We start from the raw sequence: 18771 nt of genomic DNA, 5'->3' as shown, positions 1-18771 counted from the left end.
AGCCCTGTACCTGCACAAGGGATCCCATTGCAACACATCACATCACCTAAGGTGGGACAGAGTCCCTCTGCTGTGTTTGCATTTGTACTAGACAGCACAGCCTGAGAGGGAAGAAGTGAAGAAAGAGGAAGGAAAAGTTATTATGGCAAGTGTGGGACTTGGCTTCGGCTTGGGGACTTTCCCTTTTCATCTAAGCATCTTCCTTATTGCTACTGTCAGCAGGGTTTAGTTAGCTGAATCGCTCTCAGAATGCTGCTGAGGGAACATCTCAGAACATCCTTGAGGGCAGCTGAGGCACAGCATGGATGCACAGCTGTCCCCACGCAACTCCGCAAGGCCCTGGGACCCTCCACAGCATCTCAGCATGCTGTACCAGTCCCCAGGCAACCGCTGCCCAGGGTGCAGGATGCACTGCAAGAGCCAGGAAGCTGCCTGCTGCCACTAAGCACGCTCCAGGGAGCGCACGGGCAGGGGAGCACTCAGCAGGTCCTAAGGAAATCATTTTACCGCTTACCCTTTCCGAGCCACAACTTCCAAATAAATCTGCCTCCTGCCCAAGCAAGACTGTACACTAAAGTCTCCTAGAAAACAGGACCAAGAACTTAGCTTGGGCTTCATTTTTCCATCAGAAAAGAACAGTGACAAGACATTTAGACATTGCTTAAACTGTCCAAGCACATTTTTCTGACTGCAGGGAAAAAGATTCTGGCTCCAAGTAACAAAAGGTCACAAGAATTCTTGAAGGAAAACTACTTGCAGATAGAAGCATTGTTAAATAAATAAATATAGTACAGAAAAGGTTATGAAAACATTACCCTCTCAGGTTGAGTAAAAAATTTTATCTTCCCTACAGTAATTTCATAGCTTCCTTGTGTAAGGTTGTGCAAGCAATCCGAGGGAACGTGTAACGGTGCAGTATCATATCTTCAAACATCTGCATTTTCACTTGCAGAAACCACAGCCATCAACCTCAAATCAGCCATCCAGAAGCATCATCCCACCATGGTGGGGGAAAGGAGAGAGACAAACACTGACAGAGTGTTTATTGCAACAGGATTTTATTCAATATTATTAATTTTTGTACAAAAAAAGCTTAAAATTGTAAATACACTGCATGCTAAGAAAACAAACTGATACACGATATTGTCATAAAACACATTTCTTTGCATTTTCTCAGTTTTTGAAGTTGCAAGATGGGCCACAGGTAGATTTGGTCCCAGGCGGGGAATGCCAAACTGCTGAGCTTGTGCGCTTGAAGTATCGAGGTTTGCTCTTGCCAAAAATATCCTGCAGCTTAGGGCTTGGAATTAGCCCAAAGAGTTGGTCAACATTCACTGGGTGATAGTATTGATGTAAAATGGCTTGATTAAGCTGAGACCCTGTGGAAACAACCATATCAGAGAAGCAGACTCATAAATAAGTTTTCAGTGCTCTGTTTAAGGTGCCCTTTCCCTTTTAGAGCCTGCAGGACAGTTACTATTCTTTCACACCTGAAAAACTATTACTGTACAGTGAGTGCGATTACCAGTTTTCCTGCTCATTGCAAAGCTTTGAACCCCACACTTATCTTCAGGTTGCCAGCAGTGCTTGTTTCAAGTTACTCAGCACACTAGATGTATCCCAAACCCACCACACCTTGGTTTCTCTCAGGAGGACAGGCTGCCTCATCACTAGTGAGCCCCCACCATTCGTTTCACACCCTCAGATCCAAACACATGCATGGAGGACTTTGGTTTAACTTCAACACAACAGCACTTGCAGGAAAGCAGCTCCAGTCCCCCTCACCACTCGGAGCCAGCAGCTGCCAGCACTGCTGAAGTCTCACACACTCCTGGACTGCACTTTGGAGAAGCTGAGATTGCACCATGTGAATTTGGAAAGCTCCAGCTTCCCAGGGCAGGAATTAAAGGAAACCAAACCAAACTTGGCACCTACCATCAGCCCAGGCAGGGACAGGCTTCCGAGGTTCATTCTCATCATCTGTAGAGTCATCACTGTTCAGATCCATCCCGTAGTTATTTTCATTTACCTTTGGGGATCTGGATTCCTTTGTGCCCTTCGGGCGCTCTAAGTAGGATGTGGAGATAGATTTCTGAAACCACAGAGACAGCATTGATTAGAGCAGGAAGCAAACCTTCCAGTCTGGCAGGAGAGCTTGCCTCGCCAGGGCAGGCTGACTACCAGACCCATGCAGCCTGATCCATCGCAGGCACCTCAAAGCTCTGGCACCAGTGAGACAAAGAGACTGTGCTAAGGTCCCAGCTTAGATCCCACAGCAAGATGCTGTTAAGGTATTTAGGCAGTACCCTCACACTGAGCATAAGCCACGAGCGAGTTCCCAATGCCACAAGCTCAGCAAGGAACTTCACTGTAAAGGGAAGGTAGCCAGAAACAAGAGCTGACTTCCTAGAGCAGATGCATCATTCACACTCATTTTCATCCCTAGTTCAAAAAACAGGAGCACCAAAAGGTCACCTACCTTGTATGGGAAGCCTTTGATCTACACGTTAACTGGAACCTCTATAATATTCCTATCTGACAAGTAACTTGGGCTGAGATTTTCAGTAAAACCCAGAAGTGCTCAAATCCTTTTGGCTTTTTTTTTTTTACTGGACTTTGCTTTGAAACCATGGGCCGCTGAAAGCCAGGCTGTAGCATGAGACTGTGTACTGCAGCAGGGACTGCAAACCACAGAGCTGAAACAGCCGCTTGCCTATCCTGCAGCTTCCAAGCTGCCAGGAAGAGCCTGCCAGTACCCGGCCAGGAAAAAGCCAGGGCTCTGTTTCACATTGAAGCTGCAGGTCGGAACAGCGCAAGCCAAAGCTCGGAGATACCTCCTGGCTTTGAGGTGAGGAACAGGGATGACTAGCAGACCTGACAGTCATATGTAGTACAGGAGTGCCTAGAGGTGCTGACCAGAGAATAAACCAGGAAGGAAACCCTAATTCTGCAGGACTCTGCCTTAAGGAAATGCAGAAGTATATACACATCTGTACAAATGCACAAACTGTCACTGTGCTCAGTGACTTGATAACTACTTTTAACCCTTTTCCCCTCCTGTTTTTTGTAGAAAGGCCTTAGAAGAACATACCATGTACGTCTAAGGACTTGGCTTTTGCACACATGGCTCTACCACTCAAACACCTTCCCAGTTTTCACAGCAGATCTGGTTTTCATTCTCCAGAGCTCTGACATGAGTCGCAACACAAAGAAGTTGAGCGGAAGAAGAGGAGCCAATCAGCCGCAAGACAAGAGAGTTTACCGGCAGAGGCAGTACTCCAGTCCGACTCTTTGAGCAGCTTCCCACCTCTTCAGTTGCCAGGTTCAAGCAGCTCCAGCTCAAACAGGCTTCTGGAAAGCAAACAGCCTGACGGCTGGCCGGGCTGCAGCGACACTGACGCTTCGTGACGTGCTGCCATCCTGTGGCCATTTCCAACATCTTTTCCAAGATAAAACACTTGGTTTTCCGGCAGGTTGCCCCTGTGCTGAGCTCTCGGCCAAGCACCCAAGAAGACAGACATCCCCATCCTCTGCACAGATGCCTCTTAAACCCCAACAGCCTACACTTGAGGATTTAATTTCCTGCTCCACCACTGATAGATAATAAATCTGCAGGCTGGCTCCAAACCACAGGAGCCAATTAGACACCACCAACTCATTTTATTTGCAAGCTCTGCTAGAACCAGGACTCACCTTTACAGTTTTGCTCAGCCATGTGCCAGAGGCAGCAGTCAATGCTTCTGGTCGCTTGATTTTTTTCTCCTCTCCCAGCTGCTGCTGGGGCTCCTGCAGACCATCTTCCTTCTGTTAAGATGCAAGAATTAAGTCATTCTTCATTCATGTTCACCCAAGCAAAACAACCAGACCATCTCTGGAACTGAGCCATATTTTCCGAGGCCCTTGCAAAAAATCCTCAGTCCCTCTGTGCCTTCGTCTGCAGAAGAAAAAACAACCCCAAGACTCAAAGATAAAGCGACTCCTGTCTTTGCTCAGATCCAGATCAACGAGGTCTCTACAGCCCATGCTCACCTTTACTGCTTTGAGCCAGGGATTAGAAGCCATGGCAATGGATTCTGGTTGCTTGGCTCTCTTCTCCTGCCCAGGCAGCTGGTGCAGCTCTTTTGGGCTCTCTTCTTCCTAATAAAGAGAAAAAAATTTCACTGCTTAAGCTCCTTTTCAACCAAACCCCCTTTTTCCAGGAGTTTCTTCTCCCATACTACTCAGTATGGAGAGCTAATAGGAGGGGAAGAGCTGCAGGCACTTTGAATTATATTCAACTTCTCTCTTATCTGGAGGAGCTTTGCTATGGCTCACTCCAGCCCAGTTGCTGGCAACATATGAAGAATTTAGAACTTAATTAAAATTATATAGCACAAATAGGAGTTTGAATGTCATGGACCTGGTGAATAAGAGCAGCAAGAGCAAATACAGAAGAAGGAATTTATCCTTAAGAGGAGTAGCATTTGAGGGGTTGATTTTTTTACTAATGAAGAAAGCAGAAGAGAGTGATGTTAAGGGTAGAAAGAGAGCAGAAAGAAAATGTTACTGTGATATTTTGAGACAACCAGCCTTGACTTTAAGACATAATATTCTTTGTATAAATGCAAATGAAGTTACATGAAGCCATGATACCTGAAGTTTGTTATGGGGATCACATCCTCCAAATACACTAAGTGAATGTAGTAGGGACCCCCCCCCCCCTCTAATTTTCATGTTCAGTATCAGTGAATGCTATTTGGAGGTGTTCTTCGAAGTGCCATTGTATGGCTGCCATCCATCTTGTGATGGGGCTGAGAAGGCTCACCTGTTAACAAGAAAAGACTCAACCCCAACTCTGTCAACAGAGTTGGTTTATTCTTGCACAAACCCCAACTCCTTACAATAACATGTTTAGCTTATCATCAGTTTTACTATATTTGTTTCTCTAAACATAATAGTGAATGTGAAAACCTTAAACAGCAACACAGCACTTGGAAAACAGGTCTGATCTTAAAATAAGTCTGTGTATCCTATGCCTTGCTAGTTTACAACAGAGAAGTTGTTCCAAGACCACTTTAACTCCCCACCTTTATGTTCTTCTCAGTGAACAGTGCTGACTCCAGCTGTGGTTGGGGGGCCTTCTCTTTCCCTTGCTGTCTGTGATCCCTGGGGAAAAAACCCTATAATTTAGTTATAGAGGAAAGCATGTCTGCCCACACTCCCAAGTGTTCTTATAGCCTCTTGCTTCAGCAGCCCAAACCTTGGGACAGCCTGACACTCACACCAGTCTCCCAATTTCAGCAATACTATTTATGTTTACTGCTTCACCATGCCTGTTGCCAAGTCCCCTCCTCCAGGACAGAAACAAGCTAATACCTCTCCTTCACTTGTTCCACCTGTTGCTGCCCTACAAGATTTTTCAGTTCCAAGACTTTCCTTCCTTTTTCTTTCACTTCATCCTCTTTCCTTTTCTGCAGTGGTTTTTGCTGCTCAAATTCATCTTCCTCCTGAAGAAGAAAGAAGAAAACTCTTGTAACCCTCCAGCTCAAGTGGGGAAAGATGGGAGGATATGAAGTGAATGCTTTTACACAACCTGTGCTAGTTACACCTCATTCTGACCTTCCATGGCCTGCCACCTACCAGTTGGGCGGTCTCTCCCTTCTGTCCCCACAGGTACCCTTGGGTTCAAACCCAACATCAACTGTCTAGACAGAAATCTTGCAGCATGGACCCTAAAATCCCTGCAGCAGGAGAGGCAGTAACCTTTCCCTCTCCCACCATTCAGAACAGTGCATGGGTTCCCTGCTACTCTTTTCCTTTTCCACATGCAGGAGGGACCTAGAGTTGCTCTTACCACACTCGGCACTTTCTGCTTCCTTGTATCAGCTTCCCCATGCTTCTTCAACAGTTTTTTCTTGCTCCACTCCTCTGCCACTTTATCTTCCCGCACTTGTGAGAGGCGCACCTGAGAAAGCCACACATGTCTGCTCCATCGCCCCCGAGGACACACCTCATAGCCTTGTCCAAATGGAAGACGGGGACTGCTTCCGAAGTCTGAAGCCTGTGATATTCCAGGTCCCAATACCCAGCAAGTGGCATATGTGCATTGGATTTAGTACCAACCTCATGCAGCAAGTCCACCACTTACTACAGGCCATGTGAAGAGACACCCATCGCTTGGAGTGACACAAGAAAGGAGCACAGAGACCATTACACAACCCCAAAATAGATGCCTCCATCTTGTAAGTAATTCTCTGCTGAACAAGGGGATCTAGCATCTGGTTTCTGCTTTGCCTACAGTGCTGCTGTCGACTAACTGAACTGCAGAATGAACTGGGGATGTGAAAGCTGACTGAGCCCCAGAGACACAGATCCCTCACCTGGGTTGTCTGTCCCAGTAAAAGCACTAGCGTGTCTGCAGCAGCAGACTAGTCAGGGCTGGGTGTACTTTTGGCCGCTCAGGTTTTGAGAAAGGCTGAAAGGAACATGATTCCTTTGTTTTCTGTGGCTGACCCCTTCCAAAGGTCACTTTAGTCCACTCCCCAAAATGAGCAACCATCCTTCTCCCAAACACTGCTAGGGCTCTGGGTCAGTGAGGCACAGCATCCCTCAATCCTGCAGAACCTGCACAGTTGTACAAATGCAGCAACACTGTCTGCACACAGCCATCAACAACCCACCCTAGCATGCTCTTCATCTTCTACCTGTCCTCAAAAGAGGGCCATACAAGGCTTTAAAAAACAAACACGATACAAATACACACACAGCCAAGGCTACTAGTCACAAGCATCTCTTGCATGCTTGGTAGCTATTCTTTCCCACCACATCTTTGCAACCCCCTGCAAGCACCATGGCTTCGCTGTCTGTAATGTTTTGTGGAAACAGCTCACTCAGAGTACACTGTAAGCTGAGTAAGGCTGTCTCATCTGCAGAGCCTGTTCACAGGACAGTCAAGGGATGCTGCCACATTCCTTAAATGCAGAGCACCATAAACACTGCATGTCAGAACAGGAATGTTTAGAACTGCGGAGGTATGGAGAACAAAAGCCTCCTCTTGTTAGACAGAGAATTTCAATGTCTCTGATGCAGACTTACCCACCACCAGATTAGTCACCATCAGCAGCAACCCTGTGCTTGCACATATCATGCCAGCGGCCTGTTGCACCCTCCCCCTCCTGGTCTCACAGCTCACCAAGATAATGTCACTGTACTGAGTGGTCCAAAGCTCGGTCAGACTTCTTACCTTCTCTTCATTCTGTAAAATCTTCTGCTCCATCCGCTTTTTTTTTTCTTCTTCCATTTGTTCCACCCGCTCCCGAGCCTGCAGTGCCTTTCTCAGACGCTCTTCCCTCTTCCTGGGCAGTGTGTGTGCAAGAGGGGCTTGTTAGCTTTATCTGCTCTAGCACAGAGGATGATGGGGGAACCGGGACTTGTCACGGTAATTGGGGAAAACAGTTATTTTGCTTGACTTGCTTTGGCTGAGCTTAGCCTCAGCTCACTTCTGGATTAATTTCAGACATTAGCCAGTGCTTTGCATCAATGCAGTTCTTACTGCCATGAGCCATGAACAGCTGGGCTCAGGGTCCCCAGTCAGCATACCTTGCAAAATGCTCCTTCCAAGTGGGAGGCACAAAGCACAGTACAGCAGTGCTGTCTGCCTGGCAGGAAAGGCCTCCAAGGCAATTCTGTGCTGAACCAAGGAAGGAGAAGAAGGTTAGGGACTCAACTCACTGTTTCATTTCTGCCTGCCGCCGTCTCCTTTCCTCCTCCACTTTCTTTTTCCTCTGTTCCTCAGCCTCCTGCTTCTTCCTGAGGCTTTCCAGTCTCTGCCGCTCCTTCTCCTAAAGGGAGATGAGTTCAGACTGTACCAATTGCTGGGGCCTGTTTCTACCCTCAGGGTGCTTGTGCACAGGCAGCTAGAGGCTAGGCAGCCTGCTAAACAAAGAAGTCACTGTCAGAGTCATATTCACCCACACGCTGGGATGGGAAGTGAATAGCAGGGAAGAAAAAATGCAGGTTTGGCAATAGTGCTTATTTAACTAATAAGAGCAGAAGAGTCACAGGTATAGGAGGGAAACACCTCAGTCCTTCGGCTGTAGAGAATAGGTTTAGGCAAGGAACAGCACACTCCTGCTGTAGGTGACCACCTGTAGCAAATGCTTCTTGCCTGGGACAGCGTTCCCTACACCAGCAGCTGGGAGAATAGGGGAGGAGGAGCACAGTACAAGTAGTCTTGCTTAGAGGCCAGAAGGTTTCCTAGCAGTTCCGATCCCCAGCAGAACACACCGGCAAAGAGATCCTGACACCTCACCACTGGTGTGGCCAGCTTACTTATTTGGACAGAGAGCTGCACGGATGCCAGTGTGAGGGGAAAGAGCTATCAGTGCCCATGTGGCAAGCAGCACAACTATTACAATCGTCCAGCCCCCACAGTTAAGGGTGTCATTACTTACAACAAAGTCTCCCTGTAGAGAAGAGACATAAAAAAATGATTAAGGATTTGGAATTAACACTAGAACGCCCCTTCACAGCACACAGCCCCTGTTCTTAGCTGCACCTCCTTACCAGCCTGTGGTAGATAACCCGTTGCCTGACTCCACACTGCCTGTCTTTCAGCCCCCTGGCAGCCAATTACACAAGACAAGGGTAGATTCCCACTGCAAAGATAAAAGCTTCCCACTTTCTTACAGTTCAACAGTCCCAGAATATAAAATGTTTCTGCTGACTACAGATAGAGCAGCTGAGGTATTTCTGCATATGAGGAAGGTTTGAGAATTGGTGCTAAAGTGCCCTGGCCAATAACAGTGTGTGGACAGGTGATGCAAGGCGACACCAACCAGTGTCCCTTCCCTGGGGAGGCTGAAGTAGAATTGTGAGGCCAGTTTGCTATGAGGACCTCCACTGATCCATGGTAGCAGACAGAACTAGGAATATGTTTATGCTTTTCTAAGTAAACAGTCCCTCCTGCCACTCTCCCAAACTTGATCCCCTCCTCCAGCCCCACGAGGGAAGGTGGGACTCTGATGCACCTTAAGATCAGGTCGGGTAGGAGTATTGCGTTTGATGAAGTTCTTTATGACACCCCCACGTCCTGTGCGCCCCGGGCTCGTGAGTAGACGGTTTTGCTGCACAGCCTGCAGGAAGTTTTTCAACGGTCTAACAACCTAAGAGGAGAAGATGTAGGGATGTCAGTACCTGCCAGGGAAAGGAAGGCAAAGGGCCATGCCACCCACTCACCTTGCTAGCTGGAGAGGAAGAAGGTGCAGCCTGGTTTGCTGAATTCTTGTGCTTGTCATTCCAAGGGGAAAGGGCATGACCCCCTGGCTGCTGCCCATTCCATATAACTCCCATTGCTTGTTTACAGCTTCTTGTCCTGATGGCATTAGCAAGAGGAACATTAGGTGACCATCACACTCCCCAATCTTGCTAGAAGCATGTACTTGCTGTTACACACTTCCCTCTGCCTGCTCGCTGCTACCAGAGGACATGGGCCTCCTATGAACTCAGTCAGCCCTGTGGCAGGCACACCACCCAGTCCTGAATGAGGACAGGAAAGGCACACGACAACTTGGTAGGGGAATATCCAGGTTCCAGAGCAGTGATGTACAACATAACACTCCTTCTCATTCTCCACTTTGAGTCCCACCAAGCAAGAAGTCTTTGTTCTATCTGGTATTAACAGCACAAGATAGACATAACCCCTGTGTGTCTGCAACTAGCCAGCCCAGCTCACCTCACTGGCAGGGTTTCACGCACTTTATAAATACTTTGGATGCTCGCAGATTTACCTGTGTCAGAAAAGACTGCACTTGCCTCCCCTAATTCCAGGGAAGAACAGGGGGAACTGCTTCACTGCACAATCAGTCCAATCCAGTAGCAGCCCTGACGAAGGCTGCAGATTCTGACCCATCACACGGTGCTAAGCATCCACATGAGAACAGAGGTTACGGTTATTCCCCTTTCCATCCACTACCCACAGCAAATTCACCCCAGAAAAATCAGGACAGGAGACTGAGGGCCAAGGCTAAAAGCAGCTGAAATCTCAGGTGAAACACCAGTAATACAAGCAGTGAGGAAACAAGTCAGGTATTCCAGACACTTGCACAAGATAAAAATAAAGAGGTCTGTCACCAACTCGCATTGCCTTCTGAAACTACTCCCGGACCACCCCCTTATGAGCCACTCAGATTCACATCTAAGCTGTGAGTTATCTGTGCTATCTTAGTCACCTTTCCTGGTTTGTGCATGAAGTCATGTGTCTGCTTCCCAAGCCAGACCTGGGTCCCAGACCAAAACAGGGCTCAAGAAGTCACAAGGAACTCCCAGGAGTCAGGATTTGGCCAAAGAAGATTTCAAAACTACATCGGAAGTGGGGGGAAAGGTAGGGAAACAAACATACAAAGCTTTTTAAAACAGATTACTTAAAAGACCAGGCCTGAGTCCTTCCAGACCACTGGCTCATTCCTCCTCCTTCGAAATGTCTCATACCAGATACATGAGGGATCCTCCTGGGACTTGGCACAATGGCATTGTTCCTGGTTCTCATTCTGGGGTTCACTGTTTGGATTTACACAGCTTCCTGTGAAGAAACCTGTAATTAGGACCATGTGCAAGGCATCCTGCAGGGCTCTGGTTCTTGTCTTCAGCTCTCGTGTGCTCAGAGCCCCATAGCACGTAACCAAAGTGAGGAACCAGAAGCCTGGATGGCTACCTGGAACATCATTGTTGTAGACATACACTCTGAAGCATGCTATAGTATGCATCCTGTACAGACCCTTCTGAACAGGCACAACCTGTCTCACCAAAAGGCCTCCAGCTATTTTTCCCTCTACTCCAGCTACAGCTGCTTATCAGATCCTGCAGTTCCCATAGGGGATAAACAAAAAGCCTGAATCAATCCCTCTCCTTGCTTTGAGGCACAGTAAATAAATGGGACCTGTAAATCCTCACAAAATGTAAACCCAGAGGAAAGGGATGTCAAGGTGCTTTAACAGAATATTACACTAGGTGGAAGATACCAGGTCTAAGAGCAATCTCCTTTCAAAGTGTCCCCACTTACTCATTATGCAGACTGAAGTTGGACAGGACAGCATTTGTCTCAAGGCTTCAACACACTTACAAGACGTCCTTGCTTATCTAAGTGCACGTCTCACCTCTTCAGGAGATCAAAAGCTTATCTGAAAAATTACCTTAACTGGTCAGAGGTGGTTTTGTTTCAACACAAGTCCCAGATTTTCCACAAACCCTCATGCTGACTTCCTGGTCTGTGTGTCTTTAGGGCTTCATTCAAGAAAAGCAAGACCAACTCGAAGTTACCTTCATTGTTCCCTGTCTGCTGCTCAGGAGGAGATAAGTGCTGTGCTGGAGGGCTGGCAGCTTGTATATTTTTGCTTGAAATGAGGACATCTTCAGGAGTCTGCAGGAAAAGGAAACAAGCACTCTCTTAGCACAGTTGCTCCGAAGAACAAGGCTACCATGGGTCTGCTGCCCTGAAAAAGCCAGTCACTTCCAACTGCAATCCAACTGCTAGGTTAGGGTCTGCTTCTCTATCAACTAGAGCTGTGCTGCAAGGACACTGACTGGCTCGTTTCAGTAACAAGGGGTCTCCTCATGAAACACCAGCCTCTGTAGGAAGGACAGTTGCCCAGCACTTCTCAACCAGAGCAGGAGCTTTACTGAACCTGGACTCCAAAGTCAAAGTGCCTTGAGAATGACAGGCATCTTCTACACACCTTGGAGACACCAATTTTCAAACTACAGATATTCCAATCCTGAAAGACAAGTCCCTGTAAAGTGTTTCAGGTTACAAGGTCATTAGGCACTTTAAGTACCATTATGGTATATTCACAGGAGGACAAGCAAAAAACTTGCTGCAGTACAGCATCCTAGCTGCCTGCACACAGGCCGTGCTTTCCCCCACCTGCTAAGCTACCACCACCATGACCCAGAGCAGAGCCACCTGCCCATTCCTGCTACTGCTGCTGCTTCACAACAGCACCAGGAAGCTGTTCTGAAGCAGAGCCCACCCCTCTCTCTGCTGGGCTAGTTTTCACCTCAGCTCATTCACAGCACAACCACACAAGATGTTTTTGCCAGCTCAAAGGAGGGGGTGGGTTTCTTTGTCCTGCTAGCACTGCAGGCTTATGCTAGCTTGCTGCATATGTAGCCTCAGTGGCCAAGGAAAGCACATTAATGTGAACTGCCCTCCTGATTTTTGTAGCTCAAACCAGCCATGCAACAGAGACAGGCTAAGAATACACACAGTCAATTATCATGCCCAGCTGCCAGGCAAAAGCTTGCTGACTCCTGGGAACCTGGCCAAGCACCTCCAAAAACTCCATCTTGAAGAGGCCTTATCAAGGCACAAAATGTCTCTGGAGCCAGAAAGCCAACCGGCTTAACTAGCTGCCTAAGCATTAGAAGGGCAGCACTGTCCAACTCAGCAGCGCCTTCGCTGAGCTGGAAGGAATGTGACAGAATGATCCTTGGCCACATTCCCTGCTTCCAGTGGCAACATTCAGCAAAAGGTATCAATTCAGGCAAGATGATGTCTGGACAGATAGTTTGTAGGTTGTTCTTTAGAACTTACCTTTTCACTTGGGGGATTCAGTTCCAGTCCAGGTCTGTTAAAGAAAAGCTATTTTAATTATTTCCACTCCCTGAAGGGTGAGTTACAGGTGATAAAAGTATGATGGAGCCAGCATATGGGACCCCAAGGGAAGTGCAGATAAATCTAAGCACATCCAGAGGCACAAGCCTGTTTTAGCCAGGACACACAGAGGTGGAGCTGTAAATTCTTCTGATAGACCATTCCATTGCATTACTGAACAACACACTGACAAACTTTGTCCCCTTCTGCAAAACATCCACACAGCAGGTAAAAAGGAAGCTCTGTGAGTCTTAGGCTGAGTCTTACCTGTCCACCTTTTAGGTCAGACCACAGCTGACTGACCTCCAGCACCACCAGGCATTTGGAGGCTGGTTACAGCCAGGAGTCCCAGGACATAATTGACATGATGCCAGCCAACACCAGGCAGAGCAATGGCTGGCAGCCTCTCAAGCCTTATGGCATAGGCTGGACACCCCCCCAATGCAGTGCTTAACCTCACTGTACCCTGAACATACTTCTGAAAAGAAAGGGCTGTGCCTGAACAGCATAAACTTTGAAGTATCAACCAGCCCCAGGTGACATCATCACCTAAACAGTCTGTTACAAAACCAGTCCTATATCTCTAAGACAAAAGTGACCCATATAGCTTCCCTGTAGGGTTTTCTGTGGTTTCCTCCCGCCTGCTTTACATGGTAGCCTCACCTCATGCTGCTGGTCACATCTTCTTCCACAAAAACCTCCAAAGAGCTTTGACCTGGAGGAGAAAAAACATAAGCTAGCTTGGGGATTTCATTCTGAGGCTTCCCAACAGCAGCAATGTGTGTGTGGTAGAGCTCAGGTCTCTGTGCAGGCTTTCCTCCCAGGGAACACGCTGACTGCTCATCTCAGCTTTCCACACCAGCACTACCACCTCCCTCAAGTGTCACTGACAAACTGGTGTAGGCTGGGAAGGCAGAGAACTGAAGCAGCAGCTCCTCTGCCTGCAGACTGCTCCAGCTGCACAAACATGCTCTTGCCTGTGTCAGAGATAGCATTTCCCAGTCAATTGACTTCAGCTCCTGCCTCCCTACATGGTTTTATGCAGAGATTTGCTGGATTTAGGCTGATTTCATTCCCCCCATAACACCACTTAGCTGAAAGTGTTATAACAAATGCCTAGCTACAGCATGACTCAAAGCTGACAAAACTAAATACCAAAGGCCTCGGTGCTTTATTAGAAGCCAATCTGACTTCAGGAGCAATGATTTTTAGAAAGTCCAAATAGCAAAACCTTCCGAGGAGTAGTGAGAACAGAGGATATGAAGAGTTTAGTGCTACCAGGAATAGCCTGGATTTCTGAATCTTGTTTCCTCCAATGACTGTGCTATTTGATTCTCAGTCCATCCACTCTATCTTCACCCAAAAAGCATTTAAGTTCCTCTGCCAGTTTCGGCCAAATTTCAGGGGGTGGAGACATTCAGTTCCTATAGATTTTTTGGAGAGTTGGCAGAAGACACACAACTTTAAAGCCCCTCCCCAGGGAATGCGACAGCCTCTTCTGATCGGCCAAGCCGCACGCATGGCTAGAACCAGCCAGACCGCATTTTCCTTTTCGCTCTTGTTTTTTTTTCGCCCATCCACAACCTATGTAACCCAACCTCCAATCCCTGTGCCTATGTCCCAGCAGACACTTCCTTCATCTGCTGCAGCAAAACACAGCCTGAGACTTGGTCCGACAGTGGATAAGGACCCGAAGATTGGTCCCCAAATGGGTGGAAGCCACAAGGCCCATTGACAAGGAGACTAAGAGGAGTCAGAGGCAGAGTTAATACAGATGAGCAGCTCCACAGCTGCTTACTCCCCACACCAAAGCCAAGAAGCTGATTTAGCCAAATGAATGCACTCGACAACTGAAAGAAACTTACAGCTCACTCTGCTGGAGGCAGAGGATGATTCTTGCGCTGCTGCCTTCTTCGAAATGGCCCTGCTGATAGACCTCCGGATCATGCTCTCTCTTTTGCTGGCCAGTGAATATTTTTCTGCCAAGGAGGCCCTATGGCCCTTGTGGGGGCCACCCACAAAGCTTTGGCGTCCAGAGCAACGGTGTGTTTTGGATCTCACTGTAGTCATTTTGCTGTCAGAGTCCTGGAAAAGCACCTTTTCGAGGCCTTGAAGAGACTGATCTCCTTGGAGCATGGCAGGATCTCCACCTCTAGCAGCCTTGGGAGTGGATGTACTTGCTCTTCTCTTGGGGGCCTCCTCCCCCTCCCTTGCTGTCTGGCCAGCAGGGACAGAAGACGTATCATGCAGCTCAGTGGGTGCACCCCCCTTGGGCAGCTGCTCCCCTGTAACAGCCTTACAGGCTGCATCACTGCTATCGGCACCCTGAGGGCAGTCCTGACAATCCGTCTGCACCACAGGACCTTGTCCTTCTGCCGGCCATTTCCCAGTCAGTGCTGGGAGCTTGGTTTCAACACTGGCCTGAGACCTCACTGCACAGTTGGGCATAGACTTCTCTTCCCCCTGACAGCCAGGGTTCCGGGGTTGCTCTTTGCTGTAGTGCCTTTGGGAACTTGGCTTGATGCTGCTTCTCCTTCTGGACAACCTTAAATAAAAGCAATTTTAAATGAAGTGATGAGGAAGTCTCCCACTCCCAAATGATTTTTAGAGGAAAAAAAAGCAGACAACAACTTTTGAAGTGAACCTGCAGGCTTCTTCCCTCCACCAGTCCCCCTTGCAACCCAACTCTTATCACTGGTGAAATGCAGGAGCTGAACCTTGCAAGCTCGCAGATACACTCTGGCAGATTTAGCTGGAACAATTTAGAAATTACTGCTTACTGCTCTCTGCTGCTGCAGGATGTTTTTTTGCTGGATGTTATCACTCTCTACCATAGGCAGGAATGCAGGGCACATACCCCTCACTGCAACCCTCCCAGCTATCAGCCTGGCATATTGGGTTGACTCACAAATAAAGGTTGTATTTTATGCACACAAACTGCAGCAGCTGAGGTACCAGGACACTCATTGCTGTTTGCTGACACTAACCCACAGCCCCAGGCAGAGCTGACACCAGGGGACAGTAAAGTCATACTGGTACAACCAACTCCACTCTGTTTGCCTTGAGCAAAGTACAGACATCCACACAGGGAGGGATTTTGGATGGAAGATATTGCAGTCTCCCATGATCAACTCCGTGTGGAAGCCTCCCCTGTAGATATGTACAAGATCCCAGCTAGAAACAGAAGGCTCTGCTGCTCTCTGGCAGGCTACTCAGATAAAACACATCCTGAGCACTGGGGAGGCAGGAACCCGAGCACTGAAAAACATCCACAGCTCTAAACACAGAGTTTGTGAACAGGCTGGGAAACACAGCAATGCCACTACACACATGGTACCTGACAGCATAATCCTGAGGAAGGCAACAAAAAAATACCTGTACAGTTAGGACTCACAAATTCTTTGAATTACTGTTATTTAAGAGAAATATTATCCGGTACAGTAACTGTGTATAGCTCTATTGCTTCATTTAAACCTGACCCACTATGCAGAGGCTTGGGGAACTTTGGCAGTGAAATCCTCTTTTCTGCATTAGGTAACCTGGCATGAGAGGATGGAGCCACACACTTGATCAGCAAGTTGAGGTGGACGAATCCAAAACCAAAGGACAACTTTGGCTGTCCAAAGAAAGGCAGCTTCCGATGCCAAAGTGACCCAGAGGTAGCCAGGTAAAGGGTGGAGATTGGAGACAAAGATGAAATGGAAAGCTAACATGGAAGCGCGCAACAGCTAAAGGCAGCTAAGAAAACCCACCACGGTGCAAGAACAAGGTTTTACAGCCCCTGGTGCATGACCACCAGCAAGCAGTGGCTTGTCCTACTGCCAGTATTCCAAGTTGATACCCTCTGCCCTTCTTCCAGCCTCGTTCTCTTAATTTCTCATTCTGATGTCTAGCAAGAAAGGGGACTTTTTGCTAGAATTAGCAAAAAAGACTACTATTTGGGAAATGTGTAACTAACAATACACTAAGAAATGGGTTTTAAAATACACACTGAGAAAAACAGGCAAGAAAAACAACAATAGCCTGACCCTACAGGATGGAGCACAACAGGCTGAACTGCAGTGTGAACTTCCTGTTGACAAATGACCGCCTACCCACACATTTTGTCACATCAGCAGATCTTTCTCAAAACTAGGTTTAAATGAGGAAAAATACATGCAAGACCTGTCTTCTTCAGTGGAGCAATCCAGCTGCTACCTGAAAACTAACAGCATGTCTTAAGAGCTCTCCCATTTAGATCTGCAACATTTTCTTCTCCTGCCCTCCTTCACCACACACATGCATGAACTTCCCACGCTTCCTTACTATTCTTGCTGTTGTCTCCATCCTCCATGTCTGGTTTCTGACAGTCTTTTAGTTCTACCTCTTCCTGTCCAACTTCTGTGGGTTTTTCACCATGGTTATCAAAATTTAAGTGCCTCAATGCATAAACAGTTTACTACTGCGTGCCCAGAGACGAGGTTTGGGTCACACTACAGCAACTGTCAGTGTGAGCTCACAGCATATGCTTCTCTGAAGGGAAGGTTACCTTAACCACCTTGCCGCTGAGCACCAGCTGAGAGCAGATACACAGTCAGCTACCATGAAGCAGTGACATCAAGGAAGTTAATTAGCATCACAGCCATCCCTGACTACACATGCAATTAAATCATGCCCTACACCATCCTGCCTCGGCATCTGTTTGCAGGCAACTGTTGTCTATTTAGGACTGGTTTTAAAAACCTCAAGTACAGTCAGTTCTAAGCAAATCACTTGGAATTTCCACTTCAGTTTCACCGCTAGTCCCTTTGAGCCTTTCTGCCTGCCAGTTCAAACAACTGTGGATGTGCCATTTCTGCACGTCACTCATAGCAAGTTCTGTTCTCAGGTTCTCTCAGGCACCAGTACAAAGGTTTAGGGAGTGAACACCGGTAGCGACCTCAGGCCGAAAACAAAATCCAAGCAGACAAGAAAATAGAATATTTATTATTCTTTGTTTCTAACCAGAAAAAAGATAAAACAAAAATTAAAGTGAAGGAAGCCAGCCAACTCTATCCCAAACTTTCACAAGAATCAGAACATTGATTGATCTTGACATGCCCTTTTAAATGTATTTGCTAACTCGGGGAATAAAGCAGCTATTTTATGTTCTTGTGTATGTGGAAACAGTTACTACTTTGTTTCATTCTTAAACACTGTGTGGCAGAGCCAGAACAAACCGGCTCACCTACCTCCTCCTGTTTGGCTCCTTATGCTCATCTTTCAGGCAGGAGGACTGCCTTTTCTTGGGACGCCTCCTCTGTGAAGGTGTTTTGGGCATTAATTCAGGTCCAGCCCCAAAGTTGCTGTTGAGCAGACAAATGCGGAAGGCAGAGATTGCTCCCCCCACCCCCCGCCTAAAACAATACTACCCACAAAACAAGGGCTGCTCATTGAAAAGGATGAGTGCTGGGTAAGAAACAAGGGAGTGAAGCATGCCAGCCACCTGGCACCAAGGCCCAAACGGAGCTGCCAAAGCCACAGCTATGTCAAATCACAGTCGCACAGCTGCGAAACCCAAGTCCCACCAGGCCTGGCACTGGGGCTGGCCCCCAAGCAGCTGGGAGCCCACCCGGCCTTAGGCTCACAGGGGCTGGAGGCATTTTGAGACCAGCCAGCTCCCTGGGGGATGGAGAGGTCCCCCTGAGGGCAGCCCCTACCTATCCAGCATCCTCATGCCCTGCTCCTCCACCTCCCGCAGCCAGGCCAAGTGCTTGTGCTCGGCATCATGGAGGAACCGCGAGAGCCTCTGCCCGCACACCTCCAGCAGCTGTGTGGGACCGCCAGCCTCTGCCATAGCCCTGCCTGAAACACAAAGGGAGCGGTGAAGGCTGGCAGGCACCCGGGGAGGCCCCAGGCCCGCCTCCAGCCTCAGAGCGGGGTGCTAGGGCGGGCCAGGCCTCAGCGCTGCACCCCAGGCAGGCGCAAGGCCGTAGCTGAGGCGCGGAAGGACCCCCAGGCCTCTCCACCTGCCTCCCCTAGGGCAGAGCGGGCCCCAGACCCGCTCCAGTACCAGCACCGACCGAGAGCCCGCCGCGCCCCCGCGAACACAGCTTCCCTCTCCCCCCATCATCCCGGCCTCTACCAATCACGGCGCGCGCGCCCCGAGATGGGGACTCTTATTG

At 48.3% G+C, this 18771-nt stretch overlaps 1 protein-coding gene across 4 annotated transcripts; it reads right to left on the bottom strand.

Moving 5' to 3' along the window:
* Positions 1-1041: 1041 nt before the first annotated feature.
* Positions 1042-18676, bottom strand: LOC104320347 (inner centromere protein-like). 4 transcript variants are annotated; one of them, XM_069804448.1, is made up of 18 exons: positions 18307-18676; positions 17839-17952; positions 14494-15173; positions 13292-13343; positions 12569-12602; positions 11296-11395; positions 10468-10558; positions 9217-9352; positions 9009-9143; positions 7711-7820; positions 7223-7334; positions 5834-5944; positions 5356-5486; positions 5067-5145; positions 4030-4137; positions 3694-3804; positions 1936-2092; positions 1042-1379 (listed from the first exon to the last, which is right to left on the bottom strand). In XM_069804448.1, exons 1-18 carry the CDS (start codon positions 18441-18443, stop codon positions 1174-1176), a joined length of 2604 nt encoding a protein of 867 aa, XP_069660549.1. In that variant the 5' UTR covers positions 18444-18676; the 3' UTR covers positions 1042-1173. The 4 variants fall into 4 exon arrangements, 3 of the variants coding, with proteins under 3 accessions (XP_069660549.1, XP_069660550.1, XP_069660551.1); XM_069804449.1 differs by lacking the exon at positions 17839-17952; XR_011328268.1 differs by lacking the exons at positions 1042-1379; positions 1936-2092; positions 3694-3804 and adding an exon at positions 4633-4804.
* Between the last annotated feature and the right edge of the window lie 95 nt (positions 18677-18771).

Source organism: Haliaeetus albicilla, chromosome 16 (genome assembly GCF_947461875.1).
Source record: "Haliaeetus albicilla chromosome 16, bHalAlb1.1, whole genome shotgun sequence".
In the NCBI taxonomy this organism is placed as follows: domain Eukaryota; kingdom Metazoa; phylum Chordata; class Aves; order Accipitriformes; family Accipitridae; genus Haliaeetus; species Haliaeetus albicilla.
Note: the sequence above shows the minus strand (reverse complement) of the source record. Positions and strands in the feature narration are given on the sequence as shown.

What these genes read in the sequence shown, in the direction of transcription:
- LOC104320347 (XM_069804448.1), bottom strand. Translation starts at nt 18,443, where the DNA reads ATGGCAGAGGCTGGCGGTCCCACACAGCTGCTGGAGGTGTGCGGGCAG. An exon ending in GCAGACAGGGAACAATGAAG is followed by an intron (nt 10,559 to 11,295) that starts GTAACTTCGAGT and finishes GTTTCTTCACAG; the next exon opens with GAAGCTGTGTAAATCCAAAC. An exon ending in CCTGGCTCAAAGCAGTAAAG is followed by an intron (nt 3,805 to 4,029) that starts GTGAGCATGGGC and finishes GCATCTTAACAG; the next exon opens with AAGGAAGATGGTCTGCAGGA.